At 45.2% G+C, this 17,630-nt stretch overlaps 1 protein-coding gene across 1 annotated transcript in view; it reads right to left on the reverse strand.

The window, feature by feature from the left end:
- Window positions 1-902: 902 nt before the first annotated feature.
- Window positions 903-17,630, reverse strand: part of LOC129702119 (polycomb group RING finger protein 3) — a 138,028-nt gene continuing 121,300 nt past the window's right edge. Inside the window, exon 10 of the mRNA XM_055643700.1 lies at window positions 903-10,253. Coding sequence (XP_055499675.1) covers window positions 10,206-10,253 — 48 coding nt within the window. The 3' untranslated portion in view covers window positions 903-10,205. The remainder of the gene's footprint in view (window positions 10,254-17,630) is intronic.

Below are 17,630 nucleotides of genomic sequence, written 5' to 3' on the forward strand. Positions count from 1 at the left end.
TGGGGTCACAGGGAGAGTGGGGTCACAGGGAGAGTGGGGTCACAGGGGAGAGGGGTCACAGGGGAGAGTGGGGTCACAGGGAGAGTGGGGTCACAGGGAGAGTGGGGTCACAGGGAGAGTGGGGTCACAGGGAGAGTGGGGTCACAGGGAGAGTGGGGAGAGTGGGAGAGTGGGGTCACAGGGAGAGTGGGGTCACAGGGAGAGTGGGGTCACAGGGAGAGTGGGGTCACAGGGAGAGTGGGGTCACAGGGAGAGTGGGGTCACAGGGAGAGTGGGGGTCACAGGGAGAGTGGGGTCACAGGGAGAGTGGGGTCACAGGGAGAGTGGGGTCAGGGAGAGAGGGGTCAGGGAGAGTGGGGTCACAGGGAGAGGGGCAGAGAGAGTGGGGTCACAGGGAGAGAGTGGGGTCACAGGGAGAGTGGGGTCACAGGGAGAGTGGGGTGGGCACAGGGAGAGTGGGGTCACAGGGAGAGTGGGGTCACAGGGAGACATGGGGAGAGTGGGGTCACAGGGAGAGTGGGGTCACAGGGGAGAGTGGGGGTCACAGGGAGAGTGGGGTCACAGGGGAGAGTGGGGTCACAGGGAGAGTGGGGTCACAGGGAGAGTGGGGTCACAGGGAGAGTGGGGTCACAGGGAGAGTGGGGTCACAGGGAGAGTGGGGTCACAGGGAGAGTGGGGTCACAGGGAGAGTGGGGGGGAGAGTGGGGTCACAGGGAGAGTGGGGTCACAGGGGGAGTCACAGGGAGAGTGGGGTCACAGGGGGAGAGTGGGGTCACAGGGAGAGTGGGGGTCACAGGGAGAGTGGGGGGTCACTTAGGGAGGAGTGGGGTCAGGGTCAGGGAGTTAAGGGGGGGGGGGGGTCATTAAGGGGGGGGGTCATTAAGGGGGGGGGGCGTCATTAAGGGGGGGGAGGGTGGTCACTCCGGAGTTGGGAGGTCACTCAGGAAGATTGGGGGGGGGGGGGGGGGGACTGGGGTGCAACCTACATAACGGGAACATTCAGCCATCAATGGCCAACACAAACCCTCTCATCAAGGGAGATGAATTATCAGGGGCTCCCAGCAAAGATCCTCGGGTGCAAAGAGAAATTAGAGAGGGGGAGGGAGAGAGGTGAAGAGAGGGGGGAGAGCATGGGAAAGGAGAGAGCACGGGAGAGGTGGAGGGAGTGAGAAAATTGGAGACTGGCAGAAAGGGAATGCAGAAACATGCCTCAGGCACAGCAAAATGCCAGTGACTATAAATATTTGTCAGCAGAGGGCATAGCTGTTGCATCAAACGAGGACGTTCCTTTGGTCGTAACCAAGAAAGAAGATGCGGGACTCTGGACAAAGATGAAAGATTGTGGTGGTCTCAGGTTGTGATAGAGCGGGAAGAGCAGGTTGGGAAGTCCCCTGGTTCTGGGGTTGACCCGAGTGTCCAAGGGAGGGGATTGTGCAATCTTACACCAATCTTGAGATTCAGGGCTGGTGTATGAGGAAAGGTGCCACCCTTGTTTAAAACCACACTGGGGCCTCTGGTCCTGTGGATGACGGCTCGAGCCAATTACTTATCTGAAGAGAATAATGTGTAGAAACAAATGGCAGAGGTTGAATATTCACTTTGCATCGGGTATATACAGTAAAGAAGAACACTGAATAAGGGACAATCTCACAAAAGTAATAATGAAAATAATGGCATAGAAAAGTGACCAATGCCCAGTACAAATGATGCTAACATTGGGTTTTAAACAACCCGAGTCAGAACCTTCCAGAGCCATCAAAAATGTACATTTGATTTAGGAATCGATCCTTTAAGATGGAAAATTGTGGAGGTTACTTTACTATTTACTATTTACTAAAGTGTGGATCGTACAAGAGTTAGGTTCACACCAGGAGGTGATTGCGGTCTAGAGGCAATAAGCAAGATCCATCTGAGAGTAAGAGTGTGGATCTGTAAAGGATGGTCACACAAGGCACCATCCAATTTATTGCTGATTGATAATGAATGGTAAATATCTACTGATGTTATCAAATCATCGTCTAATTTGCTAATGAGTCTCACACAGCTAAACGTGAAGCTTCTGGAATCAAAGGCAAAATATTGGTCTGGTGGGGAAACTGGAAGGCGCTGCACAAGAGGGATACCAGGCAAGTGTTCAGGCCGAAGATAGACACAAAAAGCTGGTCTTAGCTTTAGACCAGCATCTGCAGTTCCTTTCTATGTCTGCCAGCTTGAACCAGCAGTGCCCTGTAAAAATAACCTTTCACTGCATTATTAATAGCTTGGATGGAGGGTCAGAATGGCAGATAATCCCAGTTGCTGTAAACTGTGTCAATATAAGCATAAAGTTACCACCAGATGATTACAGATGAAGGGGAGACTCTGCGGGTCAAGCTCTCTGGACCAATGAAGGATCAAGCAGAGCAATATCTAACTAGTACAAGGCCAGAAACAGTGGATTTATAAAGTCACATGGTCAAACGTCACGGGGAGTACAATAAATCATCAAACAGCTTATGGAAGGTGTTCCTATCCAGAGGAACAAAGTACGAAGACAAAGTACAGGAAGACAAATGTCAACAAAATAGAGAGTACATTTACCAGAATTTACTAGATTTTACTAGAGAGTAGATTTACTAGAATATTGCCTGGGTTTCAGCACCTAAATTACAGAGAAAGGTTGAACAAGATAGGTCTTTATTCTTTGGAGCGCAGAAGGTTAAGGGGGGACTTGATAGAGGTCTTTAAAATGATGAGAGGGATAGACAGAGTTGACGTGGATAAGCTTTTTCCATTGAGAGTAGGGAAGATTCAAACAAGAGAACATGATTTGAGAATTAAGGGACAGAAGTTGTGGAATGAGCTTCCAGAGAAAGTGATGAAGGCAGGTTCATTTTTATCATTTAAAAATAAATTGGTTAGGTATATGGACGGGAAAGGGTTATGGTCTGAGTGCAGGTAGATGGGACTAGGTGAGAGTAAGTGTTCGGCACGGACTCGAAGGGCCGAGATGGCCTGTTTCCGTGCTATAATTGTTATACGGTTATATGGTTATAAAGCAATGCTGGCCAGACATGAGCAGCCGTGTTGTAGGCAGCTGTGGAGAGCAAACGTCAAGGAAGAACGACAGCTAGATGCCAAAAATTACATTAAAATTAAAATCAATCACATTTAGGACAAATTATCTGGAATTTAGAAAATTGCAGGATGATTTGATGATTGAAGATAATGAGATGAATGGTTGTCGCAGGGGGAAGAAGCTATTTCTGCTGATTGTGAGTCTATGACTGAAAACAGGGTTCAAGCAGGAGACACGCTTAGATTTAAGGGACAGTAAATGTTTGGAGCTGAACATTGACAATAATAATTGATGTGAGATTGTTAATTTCAGAAGAGACAGGCGGATTTTTGTGAACTAAAACTCTGAAGTACTGTAAACAAAGGTTGTATTGTTTAGACACACATTGTCCATGATTGAGTTCCATCCACTGAACAGCAGGAGATTCTTATTGAGCAGATTCACAGCTCAACTATATGTTTCTATGCCCCGTGATCCCGAGAGTACATTCCATACCAGTGTAACAGTAAAACAGGAGGAGACACAAAACACTGCAGATGATGGAATCTGGAGTAAAACACAAACTGCTGTATCTGTGGAGGGAATGAACATACGATGTTTCAGCTCGGGATCATTCTTCAAACTGATTAGCCTGACAAAAGGGACCTCCGAAACACTATCTGCTCACCAATCTGAGGGTCCAGACCCGAAACGACGTCTGTCCATTCCCTTCACAAATGCTGCCCGACCCAGAAAATCGTTTGAAAGAATCAAGTTAAACGGAGTATGAAATCTGGACACTGCTAAGCAGGAGTGAATGACTAACCTTCACATAACAATAACAAATCAACGATTCCATATGCACCCTGCCCTGCTGCCCGATCTGACAGATATACCTCACTGTACCAGCATGCCGGGACATGTAACTAGCAGTTCAGATTAAATTAGTAGCCAATTTACAGCAAAGCTTATTGTAACTTAATTTACACTGATGTTACTACGACAATGAAGCAGGTCATAGCTGCAAAGCTTAATAGAAAATAAAGTTAGACAGTATATAATAATTCTCAGCCCCAGCCAACATTTTTTTATAAAAAGGCCCACTTACAATATTGTCTTTGAAAGGCTCCATTGTTCAATAAACAAGCACTGATTTGGATTTGTGTAAAAGGCTGTGTACATAATAACCATTCTGGTACCACACAGAAGCTGAAACCCACACAAACAGAGACATTATGCTTTCTGTATAAAAAAACAATGCAAAGTTAAACATATAATCAGGATGAGCAAACAGTTCAGACTACCTTTGTCTAACATCACATAGTACTTTCATTTCAACCACAGATGAGATGAAAACATTAAAGTACCTTCATTCCAAACAAACCAGACATATCTAAATTGTTCTCTCATCCATTAACATTAACAAAACACAACTCAAAGTCAATACCTACCTTCACAGTTTTAAGGTTTGTAGTTTTGGACTGTTACACCAAACATTTCCCCAGCAATGAAAAACAAACTGCTGATGCTGGATTCAGACTTCTTTAGCTTTATCAACTTCAACTAACTTTGGCTTTCTTACTTAAAACAGTTTGAAATGATACATTCACAAAAGTCAAATTCTGACGTTTTCAGGAAAATTCTCCCATTAAAAATAGTAGTGAGCGACGTGTCCCCACACAAAGCCTGTGCTGCCAGTGTAGTGTAGTCAGCAGTAACCACTGACTGGAAGACTATGTGAAAGTATCAATAACTGCATGACTAAAGATGGACTGGATCTAGTTAAAGGCACTCATATCTTTTGTCTGAATTGTTCAAGGATACCAGTTAAATTAATGCTAGAGTTCATTAAACAATATGTCCACCTGCAGTTTTTTATTATCTTGTGATTGGGATTTGTTGTTTAAAAAAGAGCTTGTCAAAGTAGTGGATAAATAATGATACAAACTCAATGTACTGAAATGCTCTCTCTGAATCGTTCTTGCCTGTAGTATTTTACCTTTCAGCATCCAATGGACAAAGTGCAAGTTGTACACATTCTGATGCTCAGCAACTAACCGCAGCTTTCAAACGCTGGCCTGCTGTCTCAGCACAAAGCACCATTTGGCCAGAAGCCATTCCTCCAAATGTCAACACAGATAATGTAAAACACAAAACAGCAAGAGAGCCTCTGCAAGCCACGCTACAATTAGCTCTTGTATATCTGGATGTGGAAAAAAGATTTCTCTCTTTCAGGGAAGATGGTATAGTGTTTATGGTATTGGACTGGCAATGCAGATATTCTTCCTCGTTTAAACTCTGTCACTCTGGGTTATAAACTGACGTTAATACCTCTAGTAAGTTATGGATCAGCACCGTACATGGCCTTCAGTTTGCAGGCCATCTACCAACCATGAGCTTCACAAAATCTCTCCCTAGTTCGCCCTAGTCTGATTCAGTGTTCTCACAGTGGCAGATCGGTAAGTAGTTGGCACAACACTGGCATTACCTGTATAATTAAGATTTATCCTTGCCTGAATACAATTATAACAGGGAGAGGATTTGCCAGTCTAGCTTATATGTGTAGGAAGGTGTACGAAAGAACTGCAGATGCTGGTTTAAATCGAAGGTAGACACAAAATGCTGAAGTGACTCAGCTGGTGAGGCAGCATCTCTGGAGAGAAGGAATGGGTGACGTTTCGGGTCGGGACTGGTTAACTAAAGATGGACACAAAAAGCCGGAGTAACTCAGTGGGACAGGCAACATCTCTGGAGAGAAGGAATCTCTCGACCCGAAACGTCACCCATTTCTGCTCTGCAGAGATGCTGCCTGCACTGCTGAGTTACTCTGGCTTTTTGTGTCTATCTTTAGTCTAGCTTATACTCAGTTGCACACGATGGAAAGCAGCAAAAGAGACATCTGAATAGACAGAAAGACAAAGACAAGAGAGAACGGCCATGGGAGTAAAACCATCGAACTGCCACTCATCAATTTACAGTAAAAACTCTTGTTTTGTGGCTCATGAGACACTGCAAATAAATTCATAAAACTAGAAGTTGCATATATTTTACACAAAGTACAGGATAGACATAGTTTTAATTAGCTCCAGACTACATTCCATTAGCACCAGGGCCCAGCGATGAACTTGGAGCAACACTGAACTACATTTAGATGACGCAATTCCATCAAAGCTGTTTCTCCAATGAATTATCTATTTGTTCTACTAAACCCTTTTCAGTTTCTGAATGCAATGTCTGTCAAATTTCCCAAGATATCGGTTGAAATACAAAGTGCTTGCTGGAGTAACTCAGCGGATCTCTGGAGAACATGGAGAGGTGATGTTTTGTCGAGGGACCCTTCTTCAGACTGATTGTGGGGGAGGGATGTAAGAAAGCTGAGAGAGGGATGGGACAGGACACAGCCTAATAGGCAAGAGGTGAATACACGAGGGGACGAAGAATTTATAGGCAGATGTTTGGACGGGGTCAGAGATGAAAAAGACAGATGTGAGACAAGAGGATTGAAGCTTGTGAAATATGAAGCTAGAGGAAGGAAAGTAGATTAAAGGGGATGGGGAGAGGAAAAATAGATGTGAGTCCAGGTGGGCACAGGGGGTAGAGGGGAAGGGAATGGAAAGTGGTGGGGGAAGAAGGGAGAGGGGGAGCGTTATGTAGTTACCTAAAATTGGAGAATACAATGTTCATACTATTGAGTTGTGAGCTACCCAAGCAGAATATGAGGTGTTGTTCCTCCAGTTTGCATGTGGCCTCACTCTGGCCATGGAGGAGGCCCAGGACAGCAAGGTCAGTGTGGGAATAAGAAGGGGAGTTAAAATGGTTAGCAACCGGGAGATCCAGCAGGCCTTGGTGGACCAAGCGCAATAATGCAGCTAAATTTAATGAAAAGAAGACAGGTGATTTTATTTGATCCCAATGGCTGCCGTGAACCTCCATTTGTTGATTTAGGTCCATTGTCAAGGTACGTGAAGCCAACAGTTGTGAACCAGGGTTTTAGGATGGACAGTGACTTTAAATTAGATTGCCAAATATGCGCGGTGGTTAAGTCCAGCTTCTTTCACCTAAGGAAGCTGGCGAAGGTGAAGCCCATTCTCGAGCGGCAGCATTTTGAGACAGTAATCCATGCCTTTATTACATCTAGGCTGGATTACTGTAACGCGCTCTATTTTGGTGTTGCTCGTTCTTCACTGGCTCGTCTCCAGTTGGTTCAGAATGCTGCTGCTCGCCTTTTAACAGGGACTCGAAAGAGGGAGCACATATTGCCAATTCTGGCCTCCCTCCACTGGCTCCCGGTGCACTTTCGAGTTCATTTTAAGATACTGTTATTTGTTTTTAAATCTCTGAATGGGCTCGCCCCGCCTTACCTCTCTGAGCTGCTCCACCCATACGCTCCTGCCCGGTCCCTCAGGTCAGCTGCTCCTGGAGGTACCGAGGTCTAGTCGGAGGCTCAGAGGGGATAGAGCCTTCTCTGTTGCTGCTCCGGCACTCTGGAACACCCTGCCGTTGCACATCAGACAGGCCCCCTCACTGTCCATCTTCAAATCCAGTGTTAAAACACATTTGTACTCCCTGGCTTTTGACCATGCCTGAGGCTTTGCTTCTGTTTTTGGTGTTTTTGATGTTTCTTTATTTTACATGTATTTTCCTACTATTTCTTTTGATTGTTATTTTTGGTGTGTATTAACTTTTTTGTCAATGATTAGTGATGTACAGCACTTTGTTGCGGCTATGTTTGTTTTTAAAGTGCTCTATAAATAAAATTATTATTATTATTATTATAAATGGTCACCAGGTCTAGGCATGGTTTCGCTGATGTACAGGAAACCAGAGTGGGAGATGTCAGAGATGAGGTGAGAGGAGGTGCACATGAATCTTTCCCTCTCCTACCACAATCAGTTTGAAGAAAGGTCCAGACTGAAATGTCACCTATGCCTGTTCTCCAGAGATGTTGCTTGACCTGCTAAGTTACTCCGGCGCTTTGTGGCATTATTTGTAAAACAGCATCTGTAGTTCCTTGTTTCTACTGAAGGTTAAAGTTGCACTAGGATGTTGAACAAAACACAAAGTGCTGGAGTAACTCAGCCCGTCATGTAGCATCTGTGGAGGAAATGGACTTTGCTTATTGCTTTTTCATTTATATCAATCAAAACGCGTCAGAAGTTAAGTTGGACACAGCTTTGAAATGATATTTCATTTAATCTGTCATAAAAATCATAGAGACTGTAATTTTGTTAACTTTCTTGCTGCCTAGATTAAAAATGTTATTGATCCCTGCCAAAAATAGTATTTTATGAGTCACTTTACAGGCAGTTGCAATGGTCAGACATTCCCTATCAAAATCTTTGAAGTCAGTTATACACATTTGATTATTTACAAGAACACTGTCGAGGCGTAATTCTGTCCTAGTATATTAATACACAGCTCTAATGCTGTACCATCTTTGAAAAAAGATTGTTTATCTTAGAAACCTGGTACACAGTGCAAAAATACCACCAAATACCAAGAACTAAAACACATAATCTGCTATATATATATATATATATATATATATATATATACACATATATATAGTCCTTCAGAACGTACCATGAACAATATGGATGAATATCGATCTCCATTTCTGCCTTCATATATCCCCTCTCTCAATCCAAGATTTTTAATATCATTAGGGTTAGGAATAGTGAAAGTACTGGAGTTTACCAGCCCCATCTTTAACACAGGTGAACATCCTTTCTTACAAAATAACGTTGATGTTTCTGTGATGTAACAGACATATAGCACCTCTCCTGGGTAAGTTGGAGAGTTGTAGACATTCCTATGGAATATAGATGGTTACTATAAACAGACAATAAAAGCAATGATAATCATAACTATCTCACCAAAGAAATTCCACTTACTAGGATCTTGGTTGAACAATTTAAATGGACCACTTGATATTTGTTCAGCTCAGGGGATATGCAAAAGCAAATTGCCGATGGGATCTGTCTGATTGGGACGACATATCAGACTATAAACTACTGGCTTGTTCCACAGTCTGAAGAAGGGTCTCAACCCGAAACGTCACCCATAATGAGTCTGAAGAAAGGTCTCGACCCAAAACTTCCCCCATTCCTTCTCTCGAGAGATGCTGCCTGACCGGCTGAGTTACTCCAGCATTTTGTGTCTACCTTTGATCCACAAGATGCTGGAGTATGTTTCTCGACAGTGCTCAGACTCAATGTTGCAATTCTGTGGCTTCAAGGGCAGGAAACAGAATGTGAGTAGTGTATTGTACAACTTTGGAACTCAGTTGTGTGTGGAGGAACTGCTGGATGCTGGTTTAAACCAAAGACAGACACAAAAAGCTGGAGTAACTCAGCTGCTGTTACTCCAGTTAAACCAGCTGCGTACTGAGTACTAGTTGCTGAGTTACTCCCGCTTTTTGTGGGTGTCTTTAAAACTCGGTTGCTGAGAGCTGCAACGTTGGAATGTGCTACAGCGGATCCAAAAGGGTTTATTTTTGAAAGAAGTGTTAACAGATCAGATTAGAATATGACGAGAAGCTGAAAAACCTGGAGTATATATTTTATAAAGTCAAAAATTTGTGGATAAATATCTGTTCAAACAGCAAACAGAGGAATTTCATCTGATAAGATATTTAAAAAAATCTACCAACTTCAATTCATAATTTTTGATCTGGAACTATAAAAATGATTCCAAAGGTCCTTTAAATAAGAAAGCCAAAGCAACCCGCAGATTAATAAACGGCATAATTAAACATTTCCAAATCACACGCAGGTTTACGGAGCTGCTAAAGCAAAATGTAAACTATAAAAGATATCTTGTGCCCACAACAACAAAGCCGCCTAACACATCAAATTCATGACACTGCATTTTTCTTTAGAAACCAGGTATAAAAAGTGTCTTGGTGCAATTTCATTTGATCCTTTCATAATAATATTATGACTGTAAACCCACTTAAACATGAGCGATTCCACACAATGTAGGAGAGAGCACGGAAGCAGGCTTTTGTTGAGTCAGTCCCAGTTGAACAGTACCTCTGATCTGGTATGTGCGTTTGCTGGTGTGTGGCTGCCACATGCTAGATCCACTGATGCATTGTTTGAGTGCTGGGTGATAGTCTCTGCAACAGTTGCACCTTATGAAGTTCTGCTGGCAATAAAACTTCATGTCATAGCAGGTCCATTTTAGGCCTGTAGTGTAGCAGGAGTGGCGATTTCTTCAAAGAGAGAAAGTTATATAAATTTAGTTTAGTTTAGATACAGCACAGAAACAGGCCCTTCGGCCCACTGAGTCCATGCCGACCAATGATCCCCGCACATTAACACTATCCTACACACACACTAGAGCCAATTTACAATTACGCCAAGCCAATTAACCTACAAACCTGTATGTCTTTGGAGCGTGGGAGAAAACCGGAGAAAACTCACGGGGTCACAGGGAGAAAGAACAAACTCCATACAGACAAGCACGTGGTCAGGATTGAACCTGGGTCTCTGGCACTGCAAGGCAGCAACTCTACTGCTGCGCTGCCGTGTTATACTATGTAGTGTACATCACACGATTTTACTCAATCCAAAAGTTTTCTTCAAATAATTCCAAATTGTCAGTGCCATTGGCCAAAGGAAATGAACAAGCTAATGTACTCAAGGATAATAAAGCTGATATGTTAAACATAATATGAGGTAGCGAGCATTCAAATCACCCCGGTTCCAGTGGAATCACAATCTAATGCTCCTTTCAACACCCATTCCTTTGGAGCACACGCCGTGTCATCTTTTGAACTTTAGCCTCATTCAGGTTCACTCTACAGCCCCCCACCTCTATTTATTTATTTGTTTATTTTTATTTTATTAGAAGTAAGTAGTCATATGGCACCAAAGTGCCTAATATATATTTTCATAATACATTTTATGTACAACTTTTTTTTTTGTTACATTGAAAAAAGATTAGAATAAGAAAAATAAGTTAGTAAAGAATAGAAAGATGTGAAATATATAGTGTGTGAAGAAAGAAAACGAGTAGACAGAAATATTTCAAATGTCATTAGAAACGGGAATAGTGTCGGAGGATTGGCGTACTGCGCATGTTGTTCCATTGTTTAAAAAGGGGTCTAAGAGTAAACCTAGCAATTATAGACCTGTTAGTTTGACGTCAGTGGTGGGCAAATTAATGGAAAGGATACTTAGAGATAATATATATAAGCATCTGAATAAACAGGGTCTGATTAGGAACAGTCAACATGGATTTGTGCCTGGAAGGTCATGTTTGACTAATCTTCTTGAATTTTTTGAAGAGGTTACTCGGGAAATTGATGAGGGTAAAGCAGTGGATGTTGTATACATGGACTTCAGTAAGGCCTTTGACAAGGTTCCTCACGGAAGGTTGGTTAAGAAGGTTCAATGGTTGGAGATTAATGGAGGAGTAGCAAGATGGATTCAACAGTGGCTGAATGGGAGATGCCAGAGAGTAATGGTGGATGGTTGTTTGTCAGGTTGGAGGCCAGTGACTAGTGGGGTGCCACAGGGATCTGTGTTGGGTCCACTGTTGTTTGTCATGTACATCAATGATCTGGATGATGGTGTGGTAAATTGGATTAGTAAGTATGCAGATGATACTAAGATAGGTGGGGCTGTGGATAATGAAGTAGATTTTCAAAGTCTACAGAGAGATTTATGCCAGTTGGAAGAGTGGGCTGAAAGATGGCAGATGGAGTTTAATGCTGATAAGTGTGAGGTGCTACATCTTGGCAGGACAAATCAAAATAGGACGTACATGGTAAATGGTAGGGAATTGAAGAATGCAGGTGAACAGAGGGATCTGGGAATAACTGTGCACAGTTCCCTGAAAGTGGAATCTCATGTAGATAGGGTGGTAAAGAAAGCTTTTGGTGTGCTGGCCTTTATAAATCAGAGCATTGAGTATAGATGTTGGGATGTAATGTGAAAATTGTACAAGGCATTGGTGAGGCCAATTTTGGAGTATGGTGTACAATTTTGGTCGCCTAATTATAGGAAGGATGTCAACAAAGTAGAGAGAGTACAGAGGAGATTTACTAGAATGCTGCCTGGGTTTCAGCAACTAAGTTACAGAGAAAGGTTGAACAAGTTAGGTCTTTATTCTTTGGAGCGCAGAAGGTTAAGGGGGGACTTGATAGAGGTCTTTAAAATGATGAGAGGGATAGACAGAGTTGAGAGTAGGGAAGATTCAAACAAGGGGACATGACTTGAGAATTAAGGGACAGAAGTTTAGGGGTAATATGAGGGGGAACTTCTTTACTCAGAGAGTGGTGGCTGTGTAAATGAGCTTCCAGTGAAGGTGGTGGAGGCAGGTTCGTTTTTATCATTTAAAAATAAATTGGATAGTTATATGGACGGGAAAGGTATGGACGGTTATGGTCTGAACGCAGGTGTATGGGACTAGGGGAGAATACGTGTTCGGCACGGACTAGAAGGGTCGAGATGGCCTGTTTCCGTGCTGTAATTGTTATATGATTATATTATATGAAGTAAATGAAGAAAGTTGAGAGAGAAAATAGAGAAAAGAAAATAAAATAAAAAAAGAGAAGGAGATCATTATTTATAATCTTGACCAACCCTCGTCCAGTCCTGAAACAGTTCTCTTACAATTGTGTTGCACCATATGATTCCAAAAAAACGACGAATGGAGACCAACTCGTTATGAATTGGTCTGATATATCCATTAGGAGGAATCGCATTTCCTCAAGATGAGCTGTGTCCAACATACTTGCAATCCACATTTTAAGCGTTGGTATTGATGTACCCTTCCAAAATTTAAGTATTAATTTTTTTGCTATTATTAAACCATAGTTAAGGAATAGATTTTGAGATGTGTTCAATTTATTTAATGCTCGAACTTCCACATCTAACTCCCACCTGCAAGTCTCCCCCTTCCCTCGAAGTCTTGCATCTTCTCCTCCAACCCCTCCCTTCCATGGGCCTTACCTCTTCCTCCATCTTCCAATACACTTTGAGGGGACACAGGTTGGTGGCACGTGCAAAAACATGGTAGAGGAAGATTAAAAGAAAGAACTACAAAATGTACTTGGCGGTCATAGAGTGACAGTGTAGAAACAGGCCCTTCGGCCCAATGTGCCCATACCAACCAACATGTCCCACCTACACAAGTCTCACCTGTCTGCGTTTGGTCCACATCCCTCTAAACTTGCCCTATACCTGTCTAATTGTTTTATACATTGCAATAGTCATGGATAGGACAGGTTTTCAGGGATATGGACCAAATGCTGGCAGGTGGGACTAGTGCAGTTGTCAGAGGCCCAGGAACCATTGGTGAGGGAGGAGCAACGTCCAGGCGGTAGGTTGAAATACCGAGCGCGGGGCTTTGTTTTTACTGAGGCCAAGGAACCGTTGATGCGGGAGGAGTAACGTCCGGGCGGTAGGTTGAAATACCGAGCGAGGGGCTTTGTTTTTACAGAGGCCCAGGAGGCGCTAGAGCGGGAGGAGTAACGTCCAGGCGGTAGGTTGAAATACCGAGCACGGGGCTTTGTTTTTACAGAGGCCAAGGAACCGTTGGTGCGGGAGGAGGAACCCAAATTTGTAACGTTACATTTGCATTTCAAAACAAGTGGGCTTGAGGAAGTCGCTGATTGGTGGAAGTGGACTAGAGTAAGCAGCTGATTGGGAGTTAGATCCCTGCTGATTTCTTCCAGCACTTTGTTTCAGTATCTTTGCTTTGTATTGTATCCTGGCTAAGGAGGGAGAATGAGGGCCAGGGCAGTTTACTGTTCTGGATGTCAGATGTGGAAGGTCATGGTATCTGATAGCCTTCCAGACGTCCACATCTGCGCCAGGTGCGTCGAGATGGGGCTCCTAAGGGACCGTATTATTAACCTGGAGTAGCAGCTTGATGACCTCCGTCTGGTCAGGGAGAGCGAGGAGGTCATAGAGAGGTGTTACAGAGAGGTGGTCACTCCAAGACCACGGGAGGCAGACAAGTGGGTCACGGTTAGGAGGGGCAAGGGGCAGAGGCAGGCACTAGAGAGTACCCCGGTGGCTGTACACCTTGGCAATAAGTACTCCTGTTTGAGTACGATTGGGGGAGACAGCCTACCTAGGGGTAGCGACAGCGGCCGGGCCTCTGGCACAGAGACCGGCCCTGTTGCTCAGAAGGGTCGGGAAAATAAGAGGAGGGCATTAGTAATAGGGGACTCTATAGTTAGGGGGTCAGATAGGCGATTCTGTGGACGCAGTCAGGAGACCCGGATAGTAGTTTGCCTCCCTGGTGCCAGGGTCTGGGACGTGTCTGAACGTGTCCAAGATATCCTGAAATGGGAGGGAGAGGAGCCTGAGGTTGTGGTACATATAGGTACCAATGACATAGGTAGAAAAAGAGAAGAGGTCCTGAAAGGAGAATTTAGGGAGTTAGGAGGAGAGTTAAGGGAAGGACCACAAAGGTAACAATCTCAGGATTACTGCCTGTGCCACACGACAGTGAGAGTAGGAATGGAGCGAGGTGGAGGATAAATGCGTGGCTGAAGGACTGGTGCAGAGGGCAGGGATTCAAATTTCTGGATCATTGGGACCTCTTTTGGAGAATGTGTGACCTGTACAAAAAGGACGGGTTGCACTTGAACCCGAGGGGGACCAATATCATAGAAAATAGGTGCAGGAGTAGGCCATTCGGCCCTTCGAGTCTGCACCGCCATTCAATATGATCATGGCTGATCATCCAACTCAGTATCTCTCCATACCCCCTGATCCCTTTAGCCACAAGGACTAACTCCCTTTTAAATATAGCTAATGAACTGGCCTCAACTACCTTCTGTGGCAGAGAGTTCCAGAGATTCACCACTCTCTGTGTGAAAAACATTTTTCTCATCTCGGTCCTAAAGGATTTCCCCTTTATCCTTAAACTGTGACCCCTTGTGTCCTGGACTTCCCTAACATCGGGAACAATCTTGTCCAACCCCTTAAGAATTTTGTAAGTTTCTATAAGATCCCCCCTCAATCTTCTAAATTCTAAGCGAGTACAAGCCGAGTCTATCCAGTCTTTCTTCATATGAAAGTCCTAACATCCCAGGAATCAGTCTGGTGAACCTTCTCTGTACTCCCTCTATGGAAAGAATGTCTTTCCTCAGATTTGGAGACCAAAACTGCACGCAATACTCCAGGTGTGGTCTCACGAAGACCCTGTACAACTGTAGTAGAACCTCCCTGCTCCTATACTCAAATCCTCTTGCTATGAATGCCAACATACCATTCGCTTTCTTCAATGCCTGCTGCACCTGCATGCCTACTTTCAATGACTGGTGTACCATGCCACCCAGGTCTCGTTGCATCTCCCCTTTTCCTAATCGGCCACCATTTAGATAATAGTCTACTTTCCTGTTTTTGCCACCAAAGTGGATCACCTCGCATTTATCCACATTATACTGCATTGCCATGCATTTGCCCACTCACCCAGCCTTTCCAAGTCACCTTGCAGCCTCCTAGCATCCTCCTCACAGCTAACACTGCCCCCCAGCTTCGTGTCATCTGCAAACTTGGAGATGTTGCATTCAATTCCCTCGTCCAAATCATTAATATACAGGTGCACAACCTTTTATCCGAAAGCCTTGGGACCAGACACTTGTCGGATTTCGGACATTTTCGGATTTCAGAATGGAAGATTTTTAGCGTAGATTAGGTAGGTAGCGCGGGCGGCTTGAAAAGTCTGGAGCTGCTGCCTCCTCCCCGGTAACCGGGAGAATCATTGCATAAATGTTAGTCAGTTAGTTTGGAGGGATTTTATGTGGTGGTGGTGGAGTCGGGGTGAAGGGGGAAACTTTAATTCTTAGTCCCCTACCTGGTCGGCGACTCCCAACCTCGCGGAGCTGGGGGCTCCGTCCGGCCGCGGGCGGCGCCGGTTGTAGCTCCGACCCCGGCAACTCTACCCCTGGCTGCGAGGCGCTCCAAATCCAGCGCGGCCCGCGGTCGGACGTCCCAGCTCCGGGAATGTCGGGAGTCGGCGGCGTCGCGCTGGGATACCAGCGGGGAGCGGGCAATGCCTTACCGGGTCGCCGTGCGGCAAGCTCCGGAACGCTGTGGCCGCCGACACACAACATCGCGGAGCGTCGCTGGATTTGGAGCCGCGGAGCTGGGGGCTCCGTCCGGCCGCGGGCGGCGCCGGTTGGAGCTCCGACCCCGGCAACTCTACCCCTGGCTGCGCGGCTCCAAATCCAGCGACGCTCCGCGATGTTGTGTGTCGGCGGCCACAGCGCTCCGGAGCTTGCCGCACGGTGACCCGGTAAGGCATTGCCCGCTCCCCGCTGGTATCCCAGCGCGACGCCGCCGACTCCCGACATTCGCGGAGCTGGGGCGTCCGGCCGCGGGCCGCGCTGGATTTGGAGCGCCTCGCAGCCAGGGGTAGAGTTGCCGGGGTCGGAGCTACAACCGGCGTCGCCCGCAGCCCCACCGGCCACAGCGCTGCGGAGCTTACTGCACGGCGACCCGGTAATGCATTGACCGCTCCCCGCCTCTCCGACCAGGTAGGGGACTAAGAATTAAAGTTTACCCCTTCACCCCCCTTCACATAAAAGCCCTCCAAACTAACTGACTAACATTTAAGCAATGATTTACAGATGTTTAAGCGTCTCCCGGTCTCCAGGGAGGAGGCAGCCGCTACAGTAGTACAGACCTGGGTTGACCGTGGGTCGTTTTGGGTCAGGTTTGGCGCCAAACGCGAGCTTTGGTGCGCAGACGACATCTGGAAAAAATGGCCGGTTTTCGGAGCTTTTCGGTTTCTGGAACACCGGATAAAAGGTTGTGCACCTGTATATTGTAAATAGCTGGGGTCCCAGCACTGAGCCTTGCGGTACCCCACTAGTCACTGCCTGCCATTCTGAAAAGGACCCGTTTACTCCTACTCTTTGCTTCCTGTTTGCCAGCCAGTTCTCTATCCACATCAATACTGAACCCCCAATACCGTGTGCTTTAAGTTTGTATACTAATCTCTTATGTGTGACCTTGTCGAAAGCCTTCTGAAAGTCCAGATATAACACATCCACTGGTTCTCCCTTATCCACCCTACTAGTTACATCCTCGAAAAAGTTCATGCGATTCGTCAGACATGATTTACCTTTCGTAAATCCATGCTGACTTTGTCCAATGATTTCACCACTTTCCAAATGTGCTTCTATCCCATCTTTAATAACTGACTCTTGCAGTTTCCCCACTACCGATGTTAGACTAACTGGTCTGTAATTCCCCGTTTGGGGAATCCTGGCAGAGAGATTTCATCCTGGCGGGAAGATTTGCAAAGGCTTAAGACTTTAAACTAGAATGATTGGGGGGGGAAGGACTCAAATAGAGAAAGCTAGTAGACAGTGTGTGAGGCAGGAGGCAGAGAAGGGAAGCACTCAAAACCAACATGTAGGGGAGAAAGAAGAAAAATATAATAAACAGAGAATAAGTGGTGGGTTTCTTAAATGTGTGAGCAGAGAGACAGAGGGGTGTAAAATAAGGGGAGAAGAAATAGGTAGCAATGTGAAAAGTAAAAGTGGCAGGCAGACAAATCCAGAGCAAAAATCAAAAAGGGCCACTTTTCAACATAATTATATGAGGGGTAAAAACAAGCC

This window comes from Leucoraja erinacea, chromosome 1 (assembly GCF_028641065.1).
Source record: "Leucoraja erinacea ecotype New England chromosome 1, Leri_hhj_1, whole genome shotgun sequence".
NCBI lineage: Eukaryota > Metazoa > Chordata > Chondrichthyes > Rajiformes > Rajidae > Leucoraja > Leucoraja erinaceus.